Source organism: Thunnus albacares, chromosome 1 (assembly GCF_914725855.1).
Source record: "Thunnus albacares chromosome 1, fThuAlb1.1, whole genome shotgun sequence".
NCBI lineage: Eukaryota > Metazoa > Chordata > Actinopteri > Scombriformes > Scombridae > Thunnus > Thunnus albacares.
The window spans coordinates 1,485,363-1,507,699 of NC_058106.1; the positions used below are offsets into that span (position 1 = coordinate 1,485,363).

General features: G+C 41.1%; 1 protein-coding gene across 3 annotated transcripts in view; it reads left to right on the plus strand.

The window, feature by feature from the left end:
- The window catches only part of lrrk1 (leucine-rich repeat kinase 1), a 164,577-nt gene extending 142,460 nt beyond the window's left edge, over nt 1-22,117 (plus strand). Inside the window, exons 31-40 of one of the 3 annotated variants that reach the window (XM_044345163.1) lie at nt 540-734; nt 2,373-2,524; nt 8,427-8,544; nt 10,857-10,973; nt 13,452-13,649; nt 13,824-14,038; nt 15,342-15,788; nt 16,704-16,805; nt 19,125-19,298; nt 21,751-22,117. In XM_044345163.1, coding sequence (XP_044201098.1) covers nt 540-734; nt 2,373-2,524; nt 8,427-8,544; nt 10,857-10,973; nt 13,452-13,649; nt 13,824-14,038; nt 15,342-15,788; nt 16,704-16,805; nt 19,125-19,298; nt 21,751-21,775 — 1,743 coding nt within the window. In that variant the 3' untranslated portion in view covers nt 21,776-22,117. Of the gene's footprint in view, nt 1-539; nt 735-2,372; nt 2,525-8,426; nt 8,545-10,856; nt 10,974-13,451; nt 13,650-13,823; nt 14,039-15,341; nt 15,789-16,703; nt 16,806-19,124; nt 19,299-20,173; nt 21,650-21,750 lie in introns of those variants that run through there. The other 2 variants (XM_044343906.1, XM_044344439.1) reach the window with 2 other exon arrangements.
- The last annotated feature ends 220 nt before the right edge of the window (nt 22,118-22,337 follow it).

The following is a 22,337-nucleotide window of genomic DNA, read 5'->3' on the forward strand; positions in this document are numbered from 1 at the left end:
CATTTGACTATGGTCATTGGTGACGCTAACTTTAACTGAGCAGGAGAGTGAGGGAGAGAGAGAAGCCATCACTAACTGCTAAGGTAAGTTAGCTGCTAAGCTAACTAGTAACTAACAATTGTGAGATTAGTGAGAAAAGAAGGAGAGAGCTTGAGCAGAACTAGCTTAAATTTTAATGTACGAGTAATTATCCACAGGAATGAAGAATATAGCAAAACTAACTGAGTTAAAAGCAGCAAAAACGCTATCAGTAAACACCGTCGGCAACCAGAAATGACACAATAAACTTATCGCAGCATGTCAGCGAGCAGAGAAAACTGTTCAATGACGTGATGTAAGTTTACTTACTTACTATCCATTGTATCCAAATTCCTGACATGCATTACATAACATACCTCCACCCACACACTCATTTAAATCCAAGGCTATTGGCAAGGTGTATTTCATGTGTGATATTGCTCCTAATAACCTCCTCAGATGTAACTCTGAAACCTGACCTTGATGCCTGCTGTGTTTTCTCCCATCATCACTGCCTTAAGGTGGACATGTTTTCCTATGGTATGGTGCTATATGAGCTGCTGTCTGGGCAGAGGCCAGCATTGGGACACCACCAGCTTCAGATAGCCAAGAAGCTCTCCAAAGGCATCCGGCCAGTGCTGGGCAGTCCAGAGGAGGTTCAGTTCTATTGCCTCCACAGCCTGCTGACAGAATGCTGGGACACCAAGCCTGAAAAGGTGAGGCTCCCTGCTTGTTAACACTGCAAGGAACCGGATTGATCAGCTCTGTTCTGTTTGCATCCACTCACAAAGTTCAAATAAGGAAAGAAAAATATAAGAAAAAGAAAAATAAGTAGTGTTTTCTTATTAAAACAACTCACCATAATGTGTGTAGCAGTTTTTGAGTTAGTTGATCCTGGTGGCTTTCAAATATCAGGGTTTTCGCCAGTGTATTGTAAGCTCAGTGGCCCACCAGGCCTGAGTTGAGCCCCGCCAGGCCTAACTAAGCATTGGGGAATTTCTTTAAATATGTTTTAAGATGTTCTCTAAACTAAGATGTTATACAAGTAGCATAGTTCATTTGAGGAATAGGTCAGTGCATAGTGAGTGTACAGTTGAGCGAGACAGAGCATGTGTGTGACGGTGAGGCTGCGGCAACCAGAGCAGACAGTATGAAGTTAGCAGTATAGCTGTGAACAGTGTAGTGTGTGTACAGTTCAGGCTATTTGTCGGTGAATACATGCTACAACTCCTCAAGACCCAAGCCAAGTTCTTGTGTCTTGCTTGCCACCCAGTAGAAAACAAGCACCAAGACCCAAGGAAACATGATAGCAGCTGCTCACTAACAGCTATGTGTGTTTACAGCAGAGGAGAAGAGGGAGGACAGAAATCTCACTCTGTGGATTGGCACGGAAGAGACACTTTCAGTTTATAATTGTAATGTCCGTCATCCGACTAAGTATTAATAACACACTTAGTATTTTACAAAGTCTTTTCAAAAGAGTTCTTTTCAAAGGGTTTTTTATTCAATGAACGTGGGTGCTAATATGTGAAAATGAACTAAATGGGTTTTATTTCTATAAAAAAAAGCAAAACAACAGTAGGTAGTGGGCAAGTAATGTAATCAGTGAATGCCCGAACACCATGTATACACCAGGCCTAACAACCTTTCTGGAAGAAACCCTGAAATATAGAGAGCTGGAAGCTTTTTTCGCTCTTTAAGGCAAAACAATAATAATATAAATTTGTAGGGAAATAATAAAGCATCAGCAAATCTTCCATGAAAAGTCAGTTTTTTTGCCGACACAGTAGTCAATCTAAACAGGTCCCTGTTTGCTCTGCTTTGTAGGAAATAGACTGATTTACTTAACAGACCCATAAAAAGACATTAGAAAAAATTCTCATCCACCAATACTAAGACCCAAGGTCATTACCTGCACCTTGGTGTTGTGTTCAAACGAAAAATAAAAACTGGTCATGTTTGCATTTGGAAAGATTGTGAGAGATCATGCCCATGTCACATGGGACTTTGTGAGCAGTATCAGTTAGTGAAAACTGCCAGTTTAGCTCCTTGCTGGCAGGCTCCTGTCTTCAGTATTCCAAAAGACGACAGTAGTATTAGCAGATAATACAGGGGCTGCCATGCAGCAGGAATTAACCATTCCAAATTGAAATACTACTGGGGAAAAATCCAACAAATATACACTGGACAGTATAGATGAACTACTACTGTATATCAGTTGTATTGTTTTTGACTATTAAATATCCCTCAGAGGTACGTGTGATGCAATAATGTTTCTGTTTTATGAACTAGCGGTACAATTGTTGCACCACCAGTTTAAGTCCATTTCAATGACATTCAGTGTGTACCCGCAGAGGCCGGTGGCCATGCAGTGTGTGAGACAGATGCAGGAGCCCAGCTTCCCCTGCCTCAGGTATGTGTTGTCCTGTGATAGCCACTCGCAGCTCTTCCTGTCCCAGCTGCAGGGATACAGTGCTGTCTTCTGGGATGGAGGCAAGGAAGACAGGTTGGTTTCAACTCTTTAGTCTGCTAATAACTGCTTTTATTTGTGTTATTGCATGAAAAAATGCTGATTGCATGATTCCTTGATTTTTTTCCTTCTTCAAAAACATGTCCTAATGTGAGTGCAGGTTTTTTCAATATGTAACATTTGATTGTTGTGGTAGAAAAGATGTAATCAATATGTTACAGTCTCGTTTTTTAGAGGTCTGGCTCACCTAAGAAATGTCACTGAATTGGACAGAAGGGGAAAATTACTCGATTTATCCAGATTCTGAGGATCAAACCCTGTCTTACATAAGCTGATATTATAGTTTTATTAAAAATCAGATTTGGTCTTGTGAGTGTGATCCACATTTAATATGATTTGGTGTAGTTGTACTGATGCTGATGATTTTTATTGAATTGCAGTATTGTTGCAGGTATTTCTTCATTCTTACAACAATAATATATTAAGGGTTCATGTGCTGTACACAGCACGTAGTCCTTCAGTCTAGGCAGTAGTGACCTGTTTACCCTCAGCCCAGCCTCATCCTCCTGATCATTAACTGGGAGGAGGATGACTTCACTTTTCTAAGACCTTCCTATAGTGATGACTTTCTCCCAGGACTTGAGGGGTCTACAAAAGTGTCTGATTTTCATTTGGAAGTTCAGTATCTCAAGGTGTATTTAGGCTCTCTTTACCTTCACAAAAGCTTTTTTATGAGTGCATATACAATACATGCAGACATATAAATCTTACAGCACACACTCAGATGCTTCATCATTAGTCATATTTAGGGCCTGAGCATGAAAGTCCCAGGGGCCCAACGAAGTTACAGGTGCTGTACTTTTACAATTTCTGCCTAGCAGGTTGAACATATCCACCTCAAATTTGGTCAGAAAAGTCTTTAGACCTTGATGCTACATTGTAAAGGTTGTTTTGCCGTTGAAAAAGAAATTGTTGTAACTCCACTCCACATGGTCAGATCTTTCCACAATTTCATACACTTGGTAACAGTCCCAGTCTGAAGACATGTTCAGGCCAATATTGAGTCACAGTAATAGCGCCACCTACTTGCAACAGGAAGTTATAGGCCATATACTTTTACTAACTAGTCCTAGCAGGTTAACCAGATCCACCTAAAATTTGGTCAGCTAAGTTGAAAGACATTGATGATGCTAAGTAGCGAAGCTTTTGAGTTTTCATCAAAAGCTGTTGCCATGGTGATGCATTATTCGCCATGAAACAGGAAGCTGTTTTTGAGGGGCTCGGGATGTTTGAAAACTCACAAAACTTGACACATGTGTCAGAAGGGAGGTACTTAAATGTCAGATATGGGTCTTGGGCTTGGGTGTGGTAAAATGACTCGAGGGCGCCACCTAGAATATTTCAAAGTCAAAGCCCATACCTTTAAAAATGACGTAGATGAACGAAACTTGGTAGACACATTTATCTTGTCCAGATGCACAGAAAAGCCATTTTGAATTTCACATGCAATTTTTGTGCAGTTTTTGCCATTTGCAGGCATTGTACTTGAACAAACTCCTCTTACAGATTTGACCTGACTGACCTCAAATTTGGTGTCATCTCAAGACCTTTGTGATGAAAAGTTATCAAAATCTTGACTTTTCACAGAATGGCCTTGACATGGTGTGCACATAAATTTGCATGTTTCAACATGAAAAAGGAAGTTGTTGTAACTCCACTGGACTTTGTCAAATCTGCCCCACATTTCATATGTTTGATTGGAGTCCAGACCAGAACACATCTGCATTAGGGCCACCTACTGACAACAGGAAGTCAGGCTGATATGAAAAACATCATCTGATTTACATGAAATTTACATGCTGTGGTCAACACATGATATACAGCAACACATAATTGTTGGTGTTCTCTAGCGCCACATAGTGGACACAGGAAGTGATATTTAACTCCTCTGTGCAATGTCCGATAAGAGCCCGGTCCTGAACCCATCTGCATGCCTGCAATAAAAGCACTTTGACTGTGGCGCACCTGGAATTATACAAAGGTGAGAGGGCCCGATCATCGCTGCTTGCAGCTTTGATTTTTTTTTCCCCAAAGAAACACAGTTTTAGGGACTAAATTTGCTTGAAAACTTATGAAACTTTGCACATTCATCAGAAGTGGTGTAAAGTTTAATATTTTATGTGTCTTGGACATGAGTGTGGCAAAATGGCTCAAGGGTGCCCCCTACAAAATTTCAAATTAGAAGAATCTCCCTTTAGATTTGGTGTAGGTGAATGAAATTTGGTTGGCACATGTATCATTTCCATACGCACAAAAAAGCTTCTTGAAGCCATATCCGAAGTCCAACAGGAAGTCAGCCATTTTGAATCAACTTTGCAATTTTCGCTCCGTTTTTGCCATTTGAAGGCATTGTATTTTAATGAACTCCTCCTAGAGATTTGAACCAACCGACTTCAAATTTGGTGGGTGTCATCTTAAGATCTTTGCAATGAAACGTAATCAAAATCATGAGTTTTTGTGGAACGCCCTTGATATGGCGTGCCGGTCAATTTGCATGTCTCAACATGAAACAGGAACTCCACTAGACTTTATCCAATATGCTCCAAATGTCATATGTTTGATAAATGTCCAGGCCTGAACCCATCTACATATCAATATTGAGTCACAGTCATAGCACCACCTACAACAACAGGAAGTCAGTGGCCATTTTGGAACAAAGTCGCTGTTAATTTCATGAAATTCAGAGGCATCATTTCTCTTATCATTCTACCCAGAAAAAATTTGGGGGGAATTTTTTCACCAGATAGGAAAATTTGTGCACAAAATTTCATTTTTCATTTTACAAACATATTTGAGGCCTTTAGGATGCGCAGAAACTTGCACGTATGTTTGTACTAGTAAGTATTTTGATTTGATATGACAAATGGGATTGGGTGTGACACATTGGCTCTATAGCGCCCCCTTACTACTTTTAGCATTTTTGAGGTGCAAGGGGTGCTTAAAAACTCACGAAAGTTTGCACATCCATCAGAACTGGTGTGACTTGACAAATGATATGGGTCTTGGGCTGAGATGTGGCAACATGGCTCGATAGTGCCCCCTACAGTATTTCAAAATCAAAGCCCTCACCTTTAAATTTGACGTAGATTAACAAAATTGGGTGGCATATCTATCATTTCCAGATGCACAAAAAAGCCTCTTGGAGCAATACTCTAAGTTCTAGAGGAAGTCAGCCACTTTGAATTAACTTTGCAATTATTGCTGTTTGCAGGCATTGTATTTTAAGGAAGTCTTCCTACAGATTTGACCCAACTGACTTCAAATTCGGTTGGTGTCATCTTAAGACGTGCGCTAAAAAGTTATCAAAATGCTGACCTTGACGTGGCGTGCCAATAAATTCACAATGCAACAGGAAGTTGTAGCAACTCCATTGGACTTTTTCCATTCTGCCCACAATTTTTATCATGCATCCAGTCCAGAGCTGAACACATCTACATGTCAATATTGTGTCATAGTCATAGCGCCACCTACAGAAAACAGTAAGACAGTGTTATGTGACAAACAACATCCAATCTACATGGAATTTACAAGGTGTGGTCTACACATAATATATGGCAAATTGACATGTAATTGGTGGGTGCTCTCTAGCACCACATAGTGGAGGACACAGGAAGTGGTATTTAACTCCTTTGTGCAACATCAGATATTCATGACAATGCATATGTATGTCAGATGACTTTCACCATTTGTATTGCTGCATTAATGACCCACTTGTGTAGCACCATCTACTGGCAACAGGAAGCAAGCCTTATGTGACAAAATTCCTTTGATTTACATGAAATTTAAAGTGTGTGGTGTACATTTGATATACAGCAAAATATAGGCACTTTTGGCTGCACTGACTCAAACCATGCCACGTTGATTTGCATTTCCAGTACCAGTTTTACTGCGCCAAGTTGTGCCTGAGATTTGCCATCTCCAGAGTCCAGCAAAAGTGTGTCTGACCCGCCTCAAAGGGGGTACCAATATGTCTTGCTGACCACGGCCCACCCATGACAACCCCCGCTTCTCCCCCCCTCAAACAAGCTGTGTTGCGAGTCTCAACACGTCTGTGTTGAAGACCAGAGAGAAAGACGTTTTTAGACATTCTCTCAGTACTTTTGTAGCTTCTAACTGAATATCTGTGGTTTGAAGATTTATTTTACTGTTTCCTAATGGCTTTCAGTCGTATCAGAGCTGTATTAAGTTACTGCAGATGAAAACATTTTGTGATGCTGCTGCTGCATATTAAAAGTTTTTAAATAACAAAATAACGGTGAACTTTTTTTGTAAAGAATTTATGGGAAATTAAATTTGTCTATCCACCATTTTACAGCAGAGATTTTGACCATTAGTCACAGCCATGATGTATACAATCCGCTGCTATTTGAGTCAAGACAGGCATGTCATCACTTAAAAGACTCACCTTAAAGAGGGTAGCCCTGTTTTAATGGAGATGGAAATCTCTGCTGTGCTGGGCTTACACACCGAGTCAAACCAAGTCAAGCCAAGCCAGCACATGTATGGAAAAGGCTAAATAATGTACATTTAGTGCCTGTTTTCTAGCACCACATTGTGGACAAAGGGAATGATAGCTGTCTCCTACATGCAATGTCCAATATTCAGGGAAATGTATATCCATGTATGTTGCCCTCTAGTAAATGCTGCATCTTGTTGCTCCACAACATGTGTTGCTCGCACTTCAACTTTGGTGCACCCCGACGTGCACAAAGGTGCAAGGGCCCAATCATCGCTAGTTGCAGCTTTAATTATTGTTGTCATTGTTATCATTATTGTTGCTGTGCTTCGCTCTTTCTCTCTGTCCCGTCTCCCCCTCCCTCTTTCTCTCTCAACCCAACCAGTCAAGGCAGATGGCCGCCCACCTAGAGCCGGGTTCTGCTCGCGCTTTCTTCCTATTAAAGGGCTGTTTTTCCTTCCGCTGTTGCCAAGTGTTTGCTCATGATTGAATGCTGAATCTCTGTAAATTAAAGAGTACAGTCTAGACCTGCTCTATGTGAAAAGTGCCCTGATATAACTTCTGTTGTGATTTGGCACTATATAAATAAAATTTACTTGACTTGACTTAAACACCACAGTAATCCCACACACAGACTCTTGACTGAAATGCCCCCTAGGTGTCCGATGTAATAGCTCTATTGTTTTCTGTGTGCGGCAGCAGGATTCCAGGTTAATCTATGTACAATAAGAGCAGCTTCCATCCCTTCATACAGTTGGTGTTATGACTGCTGCTGGCTCCTGTAGAGACCCTCCTCCTGTCATTAAATCTTTCACTGTGTCAAGAACCCATTACCTCCCCTCCCCCGATTCTCCCGCTGCCCCTCACTAGACCTTAGGACCTGAGAACTGGCTGTAGAAAGCATCTCCAGTTATTTAAACAATCTCCATGTTAACACAGATACATTAAAATACATCCTCTGCTCTAAGAGCAGAGGATGTATTTCACCCACACTAAGATGGTGCACCTCACTCCTTACCAGATGAGGGCAGGCATGCTCTATTTACCTGTTTGAAAACTGTCAGTAAACTGAAAGAGGGGGAAGAGGAAGAGCTAAAACTAGGAGTCAGTGAAGAAGCTTCCAACATAGTAGTTCAGATAAAAATGTGTGTTGCTGTGTCACTCTAATGCACTCCCAGGTGAAGCTGTTCTAGCAGAGCTGCTGCATCACCACATCTCAGCAATGAAAGTGATAAAAATGTTATCATGACATGACCAAATACATGGCAAAACAAGGAAAGTAAGACCCAGGCTGTAACAAAAAAATGATTTTTCCTTTAAATCTACAATGTGAGTGTACAGTCTTCTGGGGGTTTATCTAAAGCAGCTAGAATCACAGCATGTGTGTGGTGATATCTGTGTATTGTTGTGTGTGTTGTTTAGGAACTACAGTGTGGTGAATGTGGAGAAGGGCCAGGTAGAGGTGAAGAGGATGTCCTGTCCAGGCAGCAAGATAAGCTGTCAGATGAAGATGGGTAACACCCTGTGGATGGCCACTGAGGTACACACCACCGGAATCACATTCACCATTTTCATGCAAATAAATATCTTTTCTATTTGATTTCTATTTACATAACACAGTAATGGTTCAGCTTATAGTTCATGTAAGATGACTTGGCTGTACACCTGTTGTCTGGCAACTCTTCCACAAACTTAGGATGAGAATAGCCACCATGGCTTGAACCATGTTTTGTGCACCTCCTGGAAAACCTGGAATACCTTAGCTTCCCAAAAAAATTACAGTGTGAAGGGATAACATAAAGGGGCAATACTGATCCTCAGATAAGTGCCTTTTAAATAATGTCTGACTGAAAAGACACATGGGTAAGTGCGGGTCAATTTATCACACTTTTGGACCGCATCGTCATAGATATTAATGAAACTTGGCATGCTGATTTGGTCATATAAGTAACCCATGGAACCAAAATTGCACGTGTCTTGGATCGCTATTAAGGGAAATGTGGGAAACAGAGTTTGAATTAATTAGCGTGCCTCTGTGGATTTGACTCGCCATATCTCCCTTTTTTCAGAGTACTCTGAAATTACATAGTTTTCATCCATCGTCAGCTGAGAAAGTGGATGACAGACCCTTTTCAGCGTACTCGGAAAGCAGGATTGAAAGGGTGTGCTCACATAAGGAATCACTGGACCTTGTGAGCATCAAAGGTTACATTGCGGTTGCATATGATAATGAGTAGTGGCTGGAATGTGTTGAAGAGATGATGCCCAGCACTGCAGAATTGAGATTGAACTTTCTGCATTGTCATGGACCATCTCAATTTAATTCAATTCAATTCAATTTATTTATATAGCGCCAAATCACAAGAAAAGTCATCTCAGGGCACTTTCAACATAGAGCAGGTCTAGACCATACTCTTTAATCTCTTACTCTCCATCGTACACATTCCTATATCACCCTGATACACTTGTGATGGACCACCAGGATGTGCTACTGGTAGTTGAACCTGTGATAGCAACAGGATGGACATACACAATGTCAAGCAAAGACACACTTGCTGCATCAAAGGCTCTGAAGGAGCACAATTTGAGAGTGTAGCCACTGCTTCCTAACTTCATTACCACCTCAACATTCAAACAGTGAGGTAAGAGTACTTTTGCAGTTAAATTGAATTAACATTTATCTTCAAATTCATGATTCCACCAATGTTGTATTTCTTTTAGCACACTATCCAGTGGCCTGGGAGCCCATCAAGAAAGTAGTGCATTGTAATTTTGCATGTGCCTGACCATGCATTGATAAATAACTGCTGTTCATCAACATTGTAAGAATTAGTGATGTGATTCCTCTTCAGATAAGTAATGACATCTCAGCAACGACTCAAAAACCAAAGACAAAACTTTCTGGAGGTGTTGATGACTGCAAAAAATAGGTTTTTATTTTTAAATTTAACTTCCAAGATAATAATTACTCATAACACTGTTACCATTAATTTTGGGGTTAACGTGGTAGAAAGTAAAATAAAGAGCTGGAAAAGAGCTTTAAAACAATATGAGAACTATTTCTCTTATGACCTATATTAAGGGAGATATGGTAAGTCAAAGTCACAGAGGCACGCTAATTAGTTCAAACTTTGTTAACCCACATCTCCCTTAATAGTTGTCTGAGACACGTGCAATTTCGGTTCCACTGGTTTCTTATATGACCCAATCAGCATGCCAATTTTCATTAATATCTATGACAATACAGTCCAAAAGTGTGATGAATTGACGCGGACTTACCCATAAGAAGTTTCTATAATCTGACACATTTAGTTATGATGATATAAGAGTAAAGCACCCTGCTCTTTACACTAAACGATGACAAAGAATTATTGGCTCTGTTGGAGAACCTCACCAATGCAACACAATCAGTGAAACTGCACTTCTTATTTCCCTTTCTTATTTCCCTTTGTTTCACTGACAGCTCCAATGTAGAGCAGAAGGCAAACAGCTGATTACATTATGCATCTACATCTATTTATGGCTAATTGGAGTGGAAATGAGGCTCATGCACTTGCTCCCAGCTCCACAGTGACTGAGATTGATAAGACAGAACCATGAGTATGCACTTTATCGCACAAATCTGACGAAAATAATGCATCTCCATATTTCTGTCTTTGTTTATACATGAAGTTTTAGTCATGGAGTCACAAAGACATGAGATTGATATCTATCTGAACATCTCGAAGTCTGGTTTTGAAAGAGTGTGAACCTTGAGAATCGTGACGGTGGAAGTTTCTAGATGAAACATCCTTATAGAAGGAAATTGTTTTCATTATTGTTAAAAAATTTCTTTGTGTGTTTGTATGATAGGAGCAGGAGGTGTTCATCTACAGTCTGAAGGACATGTGTCCACTCAGTCAACCGCAGAAACAGTTCTCCTGTCCAGCCATCATCACCTGCCTGTTTCCTGTTCCAGCAGGAGAGGAGGTCAGTCCATGTCTCAACATAACACACACACACAAACACATGAGTGTGCTGTCATTCACCACCACCTCAGTACTCTGAGGCAGAAAATCAGGTTTTTGTGACTGGAAGGTCACCTGTTTATTCACTGTAACATCTAATCAAAGCACCCTTTTAATCATGGCAGTGCACTGAAGCCGTCAGTGCTCTGCTCACACGTTGCTGCATGTCTTCTGCCACACCACTCAAGTTATGCTGTTGCTTGCTGCTGTTGCTGTTGCTGTTGTTGCTGCTGTTCATACAGCATTTCAAAAGCCCCACCTCTACCCCAGCATCCACCTGTAGGCTCTGTTTACCTGGCAGATTGCTGATGCCGATACCAATACATACACATATTTTTTTCCAGCTGGCTGAGGAGACTATTGTGCATGCCAGCATAGATTGTACTAAGTATGATCAAGAAAGACAATATATGAAGGAAGAACTTAGGAAGACTGGAGTTCAGGAGCTCAGCATTAAAACTTTAATGAACCTGCCAAGTCAGTGGAGCAGTAGAGTTTTCTTTGAGTTTATTAGACAGACAGGATTAATGTGTAGGATTTAATCTCTGGTCCAAAGTCCGGAGCAGAAGGTGGCGATAATGCACCTAATACGCTGGTTGCCAAATGCTGTTATAAACCAAAAGAGAAGATTTTTTTTTTTCCAAACAGAGTGGTACATCTATGGGTACATCCTGTCACCCAAAGTGTTTCCTATCTGTGCAGCCAAACATAGCAGTTCTTCGAGGGACTGTTTCACTCTGACGGTCCCAGTGTTTCCTCCGCAGGCTCCACTTCACTCAAGCTGCCCGTCAGATTCACTGCATCTTCCCACTGTAATTTGAATAACAAACTGGGGCTCAGTGCTCTGGTTGGATCCACATGGAGAGCCAGGGCTAACGTTAGCTGAGAGGCTAGCGGAGCGGTAGCCGCAGCATGGCTGGAGGGAAGTACAGCCAGCTAGCCTCTGCTATTATATGGGGAAGCACAGTCACGCGGCAGAGGAGAATGCAAGAAATCGGCCTCTCATAATCGGCAGAAATGGCCGATGCCAATATTTCATTCTAGAGCTTTTATTGGACAATACCGATGACATGCCGATAATGTTGTGCATCCCTAGTTAGTATTGTCACTCCCCACTCCCTGCTGTGCTGAAGTCCATGTTTCCTTGTGAGAAGCAACAAGGTCAGAACCTAGACACCAAAGATAATGCTGTGCATACTCTACATAACATAATAATCTATTCCATGTAAGTTGGCTGACTGAACCCAAAATTCTACAAGTTTTGCAGCTTTTGGGATAAATGTGCAATCATTTCTGCACATAATTTAGTTATTTGTTTCCCAAATCAGTTTGATTTGTTCCTTAAAATTGATAATTTGTGTAAATTTACACAACAGAAGCCACTAATTATCTCATAACATGTCAACAAGTGCCTATGATTTAGATTGAACAGTGAAATTTGGCATGAAGATGTCTCAATCTCTTCTGAATTCCTTGGCATTAGTTTTCATTAAAGTGAAGGCATGGAGAAGCTGACAAGTGGGATGTCCACAGTTTTAGTACAGCCAGTAATAACAGTGTGCTAATAGCTTACCTGCCACTTGTAATGGCCCTAAAACATCCTACTGCCAGTAGCATGACTGTGAGAGTCAGGTACCAAACAATGCCTTTGTTGGAAAAGTTGTTTTATGGTCTGTATTGCTGCTCCCTCTCTAACCTCTGACCTCCTGTCCTGTTACCCATCTACACATACCTGGTGTGCACCCTGGGTACTGTTTGAAGTGTAGCTGGTGGAATCCAGATGTTAGAAGGGTGGTGTGATATAATTTAAGCATGAATTGTTATTGCACAATGTTTGCTGCAAGTATTCGGTTTACTCCTATTGATAAAATCATCAAAACAGCAGTTGATTGAAGTTGCTGTTGGACCTTCTGTCCATACTGGCTGTGAGAAGATCTTTGAGCAACTACACTAAGAGAGATGAGATGAAAGACAAAATCTGCTGTCCACATTCTGTGCAGAAATGCATTCAAATCTGAAGCTGATATGAGACTTTAATAATCTGAGGTAGACTAATCAAGTTGGTATATTTTTGTGCATTTGTCTTGGTTGTTGTGGGTTTATTGCTGACGTTTTTCTAGGCAATGCAACTACCAAGATATACCCCTCTGCTGTGGCTCAGCAAGGAAAAACTGTAGGGAAACACAAAGAACATAAAAAAAACGTCAAACTGCTGAAGCCAAAATGAGAATGGTGTTACAAGTTTCTGCTAACTCAGCCAGTCAGGAGCTGCTTTTTGACTGAGGATGTCTTGTGAATACAGGTCCCAGTCCTCATTGTGTAGCACTACAACGTCAGACTCTCCAAGAGTGAACAGGCCTCGGAAACAACATTTAATTATTTTCATTATTTGATTATTCAAATCTAAATGTAAAAATATTTCTCTTCTCTACTTGTTAAGAGCCTGGCCAGAGTGTTTGCTGGGATGTCTGATGGCCTGGTAGCAGTGTACAGCTTGGTGGAGGACCTTCCTCTGGAGGGGGACACCTACCTGTGTTCCCACACGTTCAACAAGACAGTGTTTGGTCTGAAGGACTCCGATCCCAGGCAGAGACCCTACGCAGTCATGAGCATGGCTCTGGTCAGCAGCGGCTCCCAGGTGAGCAGATAATGGGTCAGAAATGTATCGATCATTACGTCATGTTTGATAAGTCATGTAGAATATTGCCAAGTAAAAGAGCATCAGATCATCAGTCAAACCCAAGTCTTCACATTATGGACACTGAGTTGACACTCCATCATCCTGTGTTTATCCTGTCCACGTGTTTGTCAGTTATGGTACTCCAACGGTCCGGGTGTGCTGGTGATCGACTGTATGAGTCTTCAGGCAGTTCGAAGGCTGGAACCCTACAGCCCACCGTCCTCCATTGTATCCATGACCACCAGCTTCAGTCTGTGGGGAGAGGAGGCAGTCTGGACCCTGGACAACCACAGCAACACCCTGCTGCTCTACCATGCTGCCTCCTACCAGCTCTGTGCCAAGTACTGGTGAGTGAAGCCTTAATGCACAGGACTGCCACAGGGAAGTGTCATCATCAGGTGTATGATTTGGGATGGTGAACATTTCAAATAATAATTTTTGTCTATAAACATACAAGTCTATGACAGGCACAGAAAGATATGGTAGAAAACTGGTGAGGAAGTCCTTTAAAGATCTATTGAAATGAGCACTTTAAAAATGTCAGGTTGTGGTTTTACAAGTAGTCATGTGCCAGACTATTTCTAGGCCAGACAAGTAACTTCCTGGAGTCTGCGCATCACCATGAGGTTGGCAGGCCACTATCAGAGACAGCATTTTGTTACCTTAAGACAGAGTCAGGCTAGCTGTGTACTCCTGTTTACTGTCTTTGTGCCAAGCTAAGCTGACCAGCTGCTGGCTGTAGCTTCATACCTAGCATTCAGAAGTGAGAGTGGTGTCAATCTTCTCATCTATATAAATCTAAAGCATGTTTCCCAAAATGTCAAACTTTTCTTTACATAAATCAAATATTGCTCTGTATATCAATATCAGATTTTGTAACTCTCAAATATCAATATCAGTATTGCCTAAGAAATTCAGAATTGGCCAGGATATAGTTTGAACACCCCTGCTCAGTCTCTTTGTAACAATGAAGACAAGGCAGCATGCACCTGGGTGAATTCTGTAAACCACAGACTGTAGGTGATGTCAACTAAAGGGATGGTTTGAAGCCAGCACTTTCATTGCTCCATTTCCATCTTCACCAGTTAAGTGAGCCAGAAAATCTCAATTTTAATATACGTAGTATATTGATATTAGTATTATAAACCTATTAGTGGGCTTACTAATTCTCAATTTCTTATTTGTGTAATTTTTCCTCTCCATCACTGCTGTCCTTGAAGGGGGGTCTTTCTCTAAATTGCCTCTCTGGGGGTTTCTCCATTTTTCCTCTTGATTTGTCTTTCTGGAGAGTTGGGCTGAGCTTGGAAACATCTGTGGTGTGGGTCTGTGAAGCCCATAAAGACATTGTGTGTGATACTGAGCTGTACAAATAAAACTGACAGTGAGTGATGTTAGCTTCAACTGCAGAGCAATGCACAACTGTCTCTGACCTTCCCCATCTATGTCTATTTGAAGGGATATTGTCCTTGTTGTTACTTCAGATTGGGTTACTAATGCTAATTAGAAAGTTGCACAGGAACAAGAATGAAACACAGCTTTCATTATTATGCAGTCTGTATCTGTCAGGCACTCACAGCTGTGCTTCTTCAGTTGAAATGTAATTGGGTTTTGATTTGAGTGGCTGCTTTTGAGATCATGTCATGCTTTCAGTTGTGGAGACAGCAATCCTCTACGGGACGTCTTCACTGTACAGCGTCCTTCAAGGGTTACCACGGTGACAACCACTGACCTCAATACCACGGATCAAGAAGAGAAGCTGGAATGGACCAATAGAGAAGTGACATTGATCTACAGTGAGAAGGCAGGCACTCAGATCTTCCACCACCAGGATTCACTGATAGACTACTGCTCCATATCATCCAGCTGCTCCCTGGAGCCACTGGCGTCAGACTGCTCCAGCCCCACAGCTGGCTCATTAGCCAGCAGCAGTAGTGTGCCGCTGCCTGCAGAACCGGAGGAGACGGGCAGGGACCAGAACCAGCAGACATCCACCAACCCTGAGTCTGATCTGGAAACTGCAGAGACTGTGAACCCCACAACGCCTCAGCTGCAAGCCTTCACTGTGCTGCCAGTGAATGGAACTCTGTGGATCCCCAGGTACAAAACACAGCTGACCAATTGAGCACTCCACAAGGTCAGTCAGTAAGACAAAGTTGCTGCAGTGAGTAGTGTTAGGTGAATATGTTTATAGGTATTAAATATACTCATGTACAATTGTATTATCAGAATTAAAAAAAAAAACAATCTAATGTATACATACCTTTCATATATACTGTCTTATAATTAGTGGGTGTTCTCTAGCGCCACAGAGTGGACACAGGAAGTGATAGTTATTTTCTGCATGCAATGTCCAATATTCTTTAAAATGTATATCCATGTCAGTTGCCCTCTGGTAAATGTATTGCTCATTAATATTTCACTTATGCAGTATTGTCTACAGGCAACAGGAAGTGAGGCCTAAATGACACATAGTTGATCAAATGTATATACAATTTCTAGTAAGTCATCTCCAGTGCCATGTACTGCACACAGGAAATAATAATTTACCCATTCACATAATGCCTGATGATCCTGAAAATTCAGAGCCGTGTTAGTAGACCTCCAGTAACAATTCCACAGCTGCCACTCTTCCACTGTGTGCGAGGTGCAAGAGCCCATTCATCACTGCTCGCAGCTTTAATACCACCTATACATACTCATTTCAGTCTAAATGAGACATATATTGGCTAGTTTTGGCCATTGATTGAGTCAGCTACACAACAGTTTCAGCTGTTATTAGCAGGTCAGTATAAATATTTAGTAACAAATCTCTATGTATGAATGAGTTTGTGCTAGTGTTTGAATTAAGTGATGGAAACATTTTTACTTAGTAAAGACTCATATTTTAACTAAGCAAATTTTGAACTCAAATAGCTGGTGCAATTTTTTCCAGCAACTAAGTACACTATTACTGAAATATTAGATTCATATGCACACAGTCACTGTGTCTGTATGTGTGTTGTTGGTTTGCAGGCGTGGAGGAGATGTGATGGTCATCGAAATGCAGCTGCACGCTGATCAGTTGAGGGGACGTGTCATTGCTGTCCTCAGCCCACCTGGATGTTCCTCTTTGGGGTGAGCATATTTTCTGATCAGAGCACTATTGTTGTGGTCAGTGTCCACAGTGTCCAGCTGCATTGCATTCCATCTCTACCGTGGCTCCTGGTGATGTTGCGCTGCCTTTGTAGCCGGTGTGTGTTCAGTGACTGTGTGACCACAGCGTCTCATGCATGGTATGATCACATGAGTCTCTTTTTTTTCATTTACTTGGTGGAAGAATTTTTTTAGAAACCATAATTTTAGGGCTGGTAGTATTCAATGTTAATTTCACAACATTGAGTCCCAGAACTTATATCACTTACCTATAAAACAGCTGTAATTAGCAGAAAGAGACAGCAAAACAACTATATTATGATGTTACAACAGCCAACATTCAAAGCAAAATGTGGTTTCATGTCACAGTACAAAATGCTATGATATCATTGTAGGTACCACATATGAAAATGCCATTTTACCACCCCCAGGGATTACACAGCCATGCTCCCTGTCCAATATCCAGCTCCAACCCCATGGGGATATGGCCACACCTCCATTTGCTTGACCATGCAATAGGAGCTTGACCACTGTGCAATAGGAGGCTCCACCCCTAGGGCTGGTGAGGTCCTGCCCCTGTGTTGCTTAGCCACGCCCCTGTACGATAGGATACCATACCATACCCATACCTAGGGATTTTCTGACCCCACCTTTATTGATAGTTCAAGCTCTGTGTTCAGAGAGCTCAATGCAGGGCTGCTTAATAGTATCTTAAAAACTAAAACAGTTTTGAAAAAGTTGAGTCTAAGCACACATTATCTAATAATGCTTCATATTTCATATGTGGACATTCTTGGTAACAATAAAATAATACAATAAAAAATAATAGTTACAAGTGTAACAGTGTGCTTCACTAAAGTGAGCATACTAACACAATTACAGACCTCTGTATTAGATTGTACAGGTAATCTGGTCTTGGTTCTTTGGTTTGGTTCTTACTTTTGTATGTTATGCATTGTGTTTATTATATAAATGTTTTATTTTGCATCTGCTTTAAGAAGATGGATTTCCAACCCCTTAAGATTTTTTTGATTTCCTTTTTCTTCCTGTATCCACTTATCATTTAAAAACTTTGATTTGCTTTGTTAAGTCTTAAATAGGCTTTCTTACTTTTGCCAATAAATGGTCTAGCAATCAATTCTTTGTAACATTAAAGGGTCTTAGAAAGTTCTAAATTGGGTTCTCTTCCACCTGGATAGAGTCAATTCTCAGTTATGCTTGAAAGCATTCAACACTAGGGGAGGAAAAGCCAAAGAGCTATATATTAATTTACTGATACCGCCTCAGTAAAGCTTAGCAAGATCCTTCATCATGTACTTATGGTGCATCGTTGAGCCTGTAATTATTCCTGTAAAGCAGCCAGCAGCTGGTCCTGTGCAAAAAGGACTTCTGTGTGAGCCACAAAGGGGCCTGGCCTTTTAGCAGCAGGCAATAAAAGGACCACCCAAAACAGGGTCCTTAATAACCAGTTATTACATGGTGCACCTGTAACATAGGTGACACGTTTGGTAGGTCATGGCTCAGGTCAAAGGAGGGATCATCAAGCCCATAGGGCTTTATTCATATGACATAGCTGCTGCTGTGCTGTTCTTTAGCTGCACTAATCCAACAGTTTCATTTTGTTACAACTTAAACTTAAAGTTATTATTTCATCTGTCTGTTAGCTCACGTGTGGGCTTGATGTGTCTTATAGGTCTTGGTGACTTCACAGAGCAAAGCATCACCTGTTCTTGTAATCATGAGGTTGTATATCACAGAACATGAAGTAACACTAGGAGAGGATAATGATACACCTGGGGAAGATGAAACAACAATGGAAGAAGATAATTCAGGGTTGCTCTGCATGATACATGGGTAGTTGAGCTCAGGATACAGGGTCACCAGAAGCCCTCCTTCCTCCCAAAATGCTCTGTGTCACAGCCTTCATAAATTAAAGTGACTTAAAAGTGGATTGCTTTGTCCCATTCTTTAAGATTCCTCTTTGATCCATTTTACATTTTTTGTGTCCAGGAGAGGGCTTTTGAATATACATTTTAGGCCAGAGGAGTGCTGGAATGTAGTTCTTTACCAGCACTTATACAAATAGAAAGTTTTGTGCCTACAGTACATTCAGTATCCTCTGGCTTTCCAGGGAACCAGTTCCTAGAACTGCCCACTAGCTTCTACGCAGAGCTAATTACAGTGCACAGAGATGTGCTACCAACTATAGCTCCTTCTCCACACTGCATCTCTCTCTTTCCTTCGCAAATCGATCTCTCCCTTGGATCCCTCACTCTTCCCTCTTCTGTCTCTTTCTCTCAGGATCCTGGAGGAGGCAGCATTAGTGGCAAAGGACACAGTTGTATGTGGCTTTCATAAAAAAAACATGGAGTGGTGCCTGTGTGTCTGGAGGGGCTGGGGCTGCCACGAGCTGGAAGTCTTCTACCAGTCCTACGAGGAGCTGGGCCACATGGAGACCAGCATGAGGAAAAGAAGGTAGCTGTTGTGCTGCGAAGGCGAGGTGCAGAATCGCAGCTCTGTATAGAGGGTCGAGCCGCGGGGAATAAACACCCACAAACTGCCTGTGTTCAGTGCAGGGGGCTGCTGAACGCTGACATCAGGGCAACGTACAAGGGGGAGGAGGTCTGCTGTAAGGGCTGAGCCTCAAGCTGTGCATGGCGATTATGTACCCTCACATACTTCTGGACCAATAATAAGTTTAGATATTTAAAATCAGTAATCCCACAGCAGTCACAGATCATGGTTGCCAGAACAAAACATTGATGCTTTAGTAAGTGACTTTACCTCTGCACAGAGGTTTTAGTGTGGGTTGGATCTTTATATTTATCAGTGCTGTACACCATTTTTGCTCCTGACAGCAGACTGTAAGCCAGTTTGGTATGACTGGGATTCAGCTCAAGAGGTGGTGGACTGTTTGAGTATGTTGAATTTTTCAGCTGTTTGACTCCAGCTGCTGCAGTCCATTGTTTATTCTATATCTGTCTTCCTTCATTTAACTCTTCCAATCTGCAACTTTATGACTTCTGGAGGTGACAACAGAAGGGGATATTTTTAAGGCACAAGTATTGACTGTTTTTAATTTAATTCGTATTAGAGTTAAACTGCTGCTGGTGGTGAGCAACTGTGTTCCAGGAACAAACAGCAAGTTGTAGATGGGTGGATGGCCATGACACTAACACACTCACACACTAAGATCAGTGTTCCTCTCACAACTGTGCCATATGAATCTGCATGCCAGCCGCACCTCCCATTGTTACCAGAGTGGCCTGTATGCAACAAACTAACATCTGTGTTCTGTGCAACATTATGCAATAGACATCAAAACTGATTGTTTTTACTGGTTCTTACAGATAAAAGGACACTTCACCCTGGCGTCTGACTCCAGAGTATTCCTAGCTTGCCTCTGTTCCATCAGTATCTGTACTGCTACAGATTTTTTCTTTCATCACTGTCTGAAAAGCTGAACATATTCTTGAGGATTTCTGGACATATTTTAAGATTTTGTGGTTTCTACTACTGACATGGCCTGTAAAATCTGCACACCTCTGCAATTTAAAGTCTTAATCCTTAAGATTCTATAAGGGTACACCTTAGAGAGCCTACACCTTTTTTTCAGACTGCAGGTAAAAAAATCTCTGATCAAAACCCATTGTGACAGTGTAGCTGCCAGTGGTTGATACACGAGTCATTTTGAACATAACTGCGGGATTTATTATTAATGATGTTAAATAAAAGTAATTTTGTTAGCATTCAACAGCTAAAGCTCTCATGAGGCTGTCATATCATGTCAATAGTTTATCCTGGTTATGTTGTTGTTCAAAACCAACAAAATAATTGTCATTTTGCCTTGGTTAAATGACAAGGTGTTGAAACTTTACTATTCCTTACCATACAGTAGATACATACTGTGGTTAGTCTATAGACAGAAAACACCAGGAAAACCCTCTGAGTCACAGACGCTAGTGGCACAGAGGCTAGAAAAGAAGAGAGGGCAGACATAAATGCCCTATAGATGAGCTATATAGCCAAACAAATGAAATTCCTTACCCATATATAAACCCTACTGTCACCAAATGATGTAAAACATTATGCATTTGCCTGTGTTTCTTTGCGCCATGTTCTGTTCACATAGGACCCATGTTACCTGGGCACCTTGTAAAATAGAAATTTACCCGCCACGTCTATGTTCACTGGGGGTGTTTCATTTAATTTCACTGACCAAAACACCAGGATGACTGAAGCAGAACATACCATAACAGAAGATTGTTTTGATCTTATTGAAAGAAAAAGTTCCTTACCAAATCACATCAGTCATTTCCACTGCAGCATCCTTTTGTAGCAAAAGGAAGCAAAAAGATAGGCAAAGGTAAGGAAAGGAGACTAATTGACACCATTATCATTTCTGTTTGGTGAAGTACTGCACGTAATTTCCAACATATTACAGACATGGCAGGATTAAAAACGTCACTGTGAGCAGGGCTTTGGTTGAAACATTTGCTTTATGATGGTTATGATGAAAACTTGTCAGTCACAGTGTAAAGGCTGAGAACCACAGTAAGAGATCACCACGTGCCACATGGTTTTAAATATTTGTCAATTTTTCTTTCAAGCCAAATGGTTGTGTTTGGTTTTTTTAAGTTGGCACATTTATAGTTCAGCAGTGGCCAGTAAAGAGCTGTATATTGTTCATAACAGCATGCAAGTAAGGCAGACATTATTTATTTATCAAAATGTATTAATGAATGTGTATTGCATGTGTAAATAGAAGTCATGTACATAATCACTGTACAATATGGTACTAAATAAAGTTCTTATGATATTTCAAAGGTCTATTTCATATCTGAAAAGTGTCAGCTGGATAGGTGTAAAAATTCAGTTCTCTGCCCACAGATTTGTCTTGCATTTATGCACTTGTACACTCTTGCAGAGTGCCACCTCCTCTGACAGAGTGATGATGACAGATGGGAGGAGGAAGCTGATGTCTCCTGCTTGGTGTGAGGAACATAAAGCTGCTTCCTGCATACTTATTTGGCAAAGCAGAATGGATGGAAAAACCCCTTGTTCAACCTGTTCCTGACTGCACCTTTACATGTAACAAAATCATGTGTTTATGGGAAATAGTAAGCATTGTAATTATGATTATAGTAATAAGTATTGATTGCATATGGGGAAAACTGGTAAGTGGACCTTGAGTTACAATTTTTTTTGTAAAACAACTGTTGCCAAGGTCAAGAATGAACTTTGACACTGGACTCATATGAGAGTGAGATAGTGTCCCTATCGGTAGAACTACATCATTTGGCAGTGCCTTCCAAGACTGGCACAAATGACTGTTACAAAAAGGATTCATGTGTCACCTTTTCAACATTAAAAGCCGGGGGCACTGAATAAGTGGTTGGTTTCAACTCACTTTCAAGACCTACGCATCACATCACTATCACTCATCACAAAAATCAAGTTCATTTGTTTAATGCACTGAAAAATGTTACAAACATTTTTTGAAATTAGCTTCGT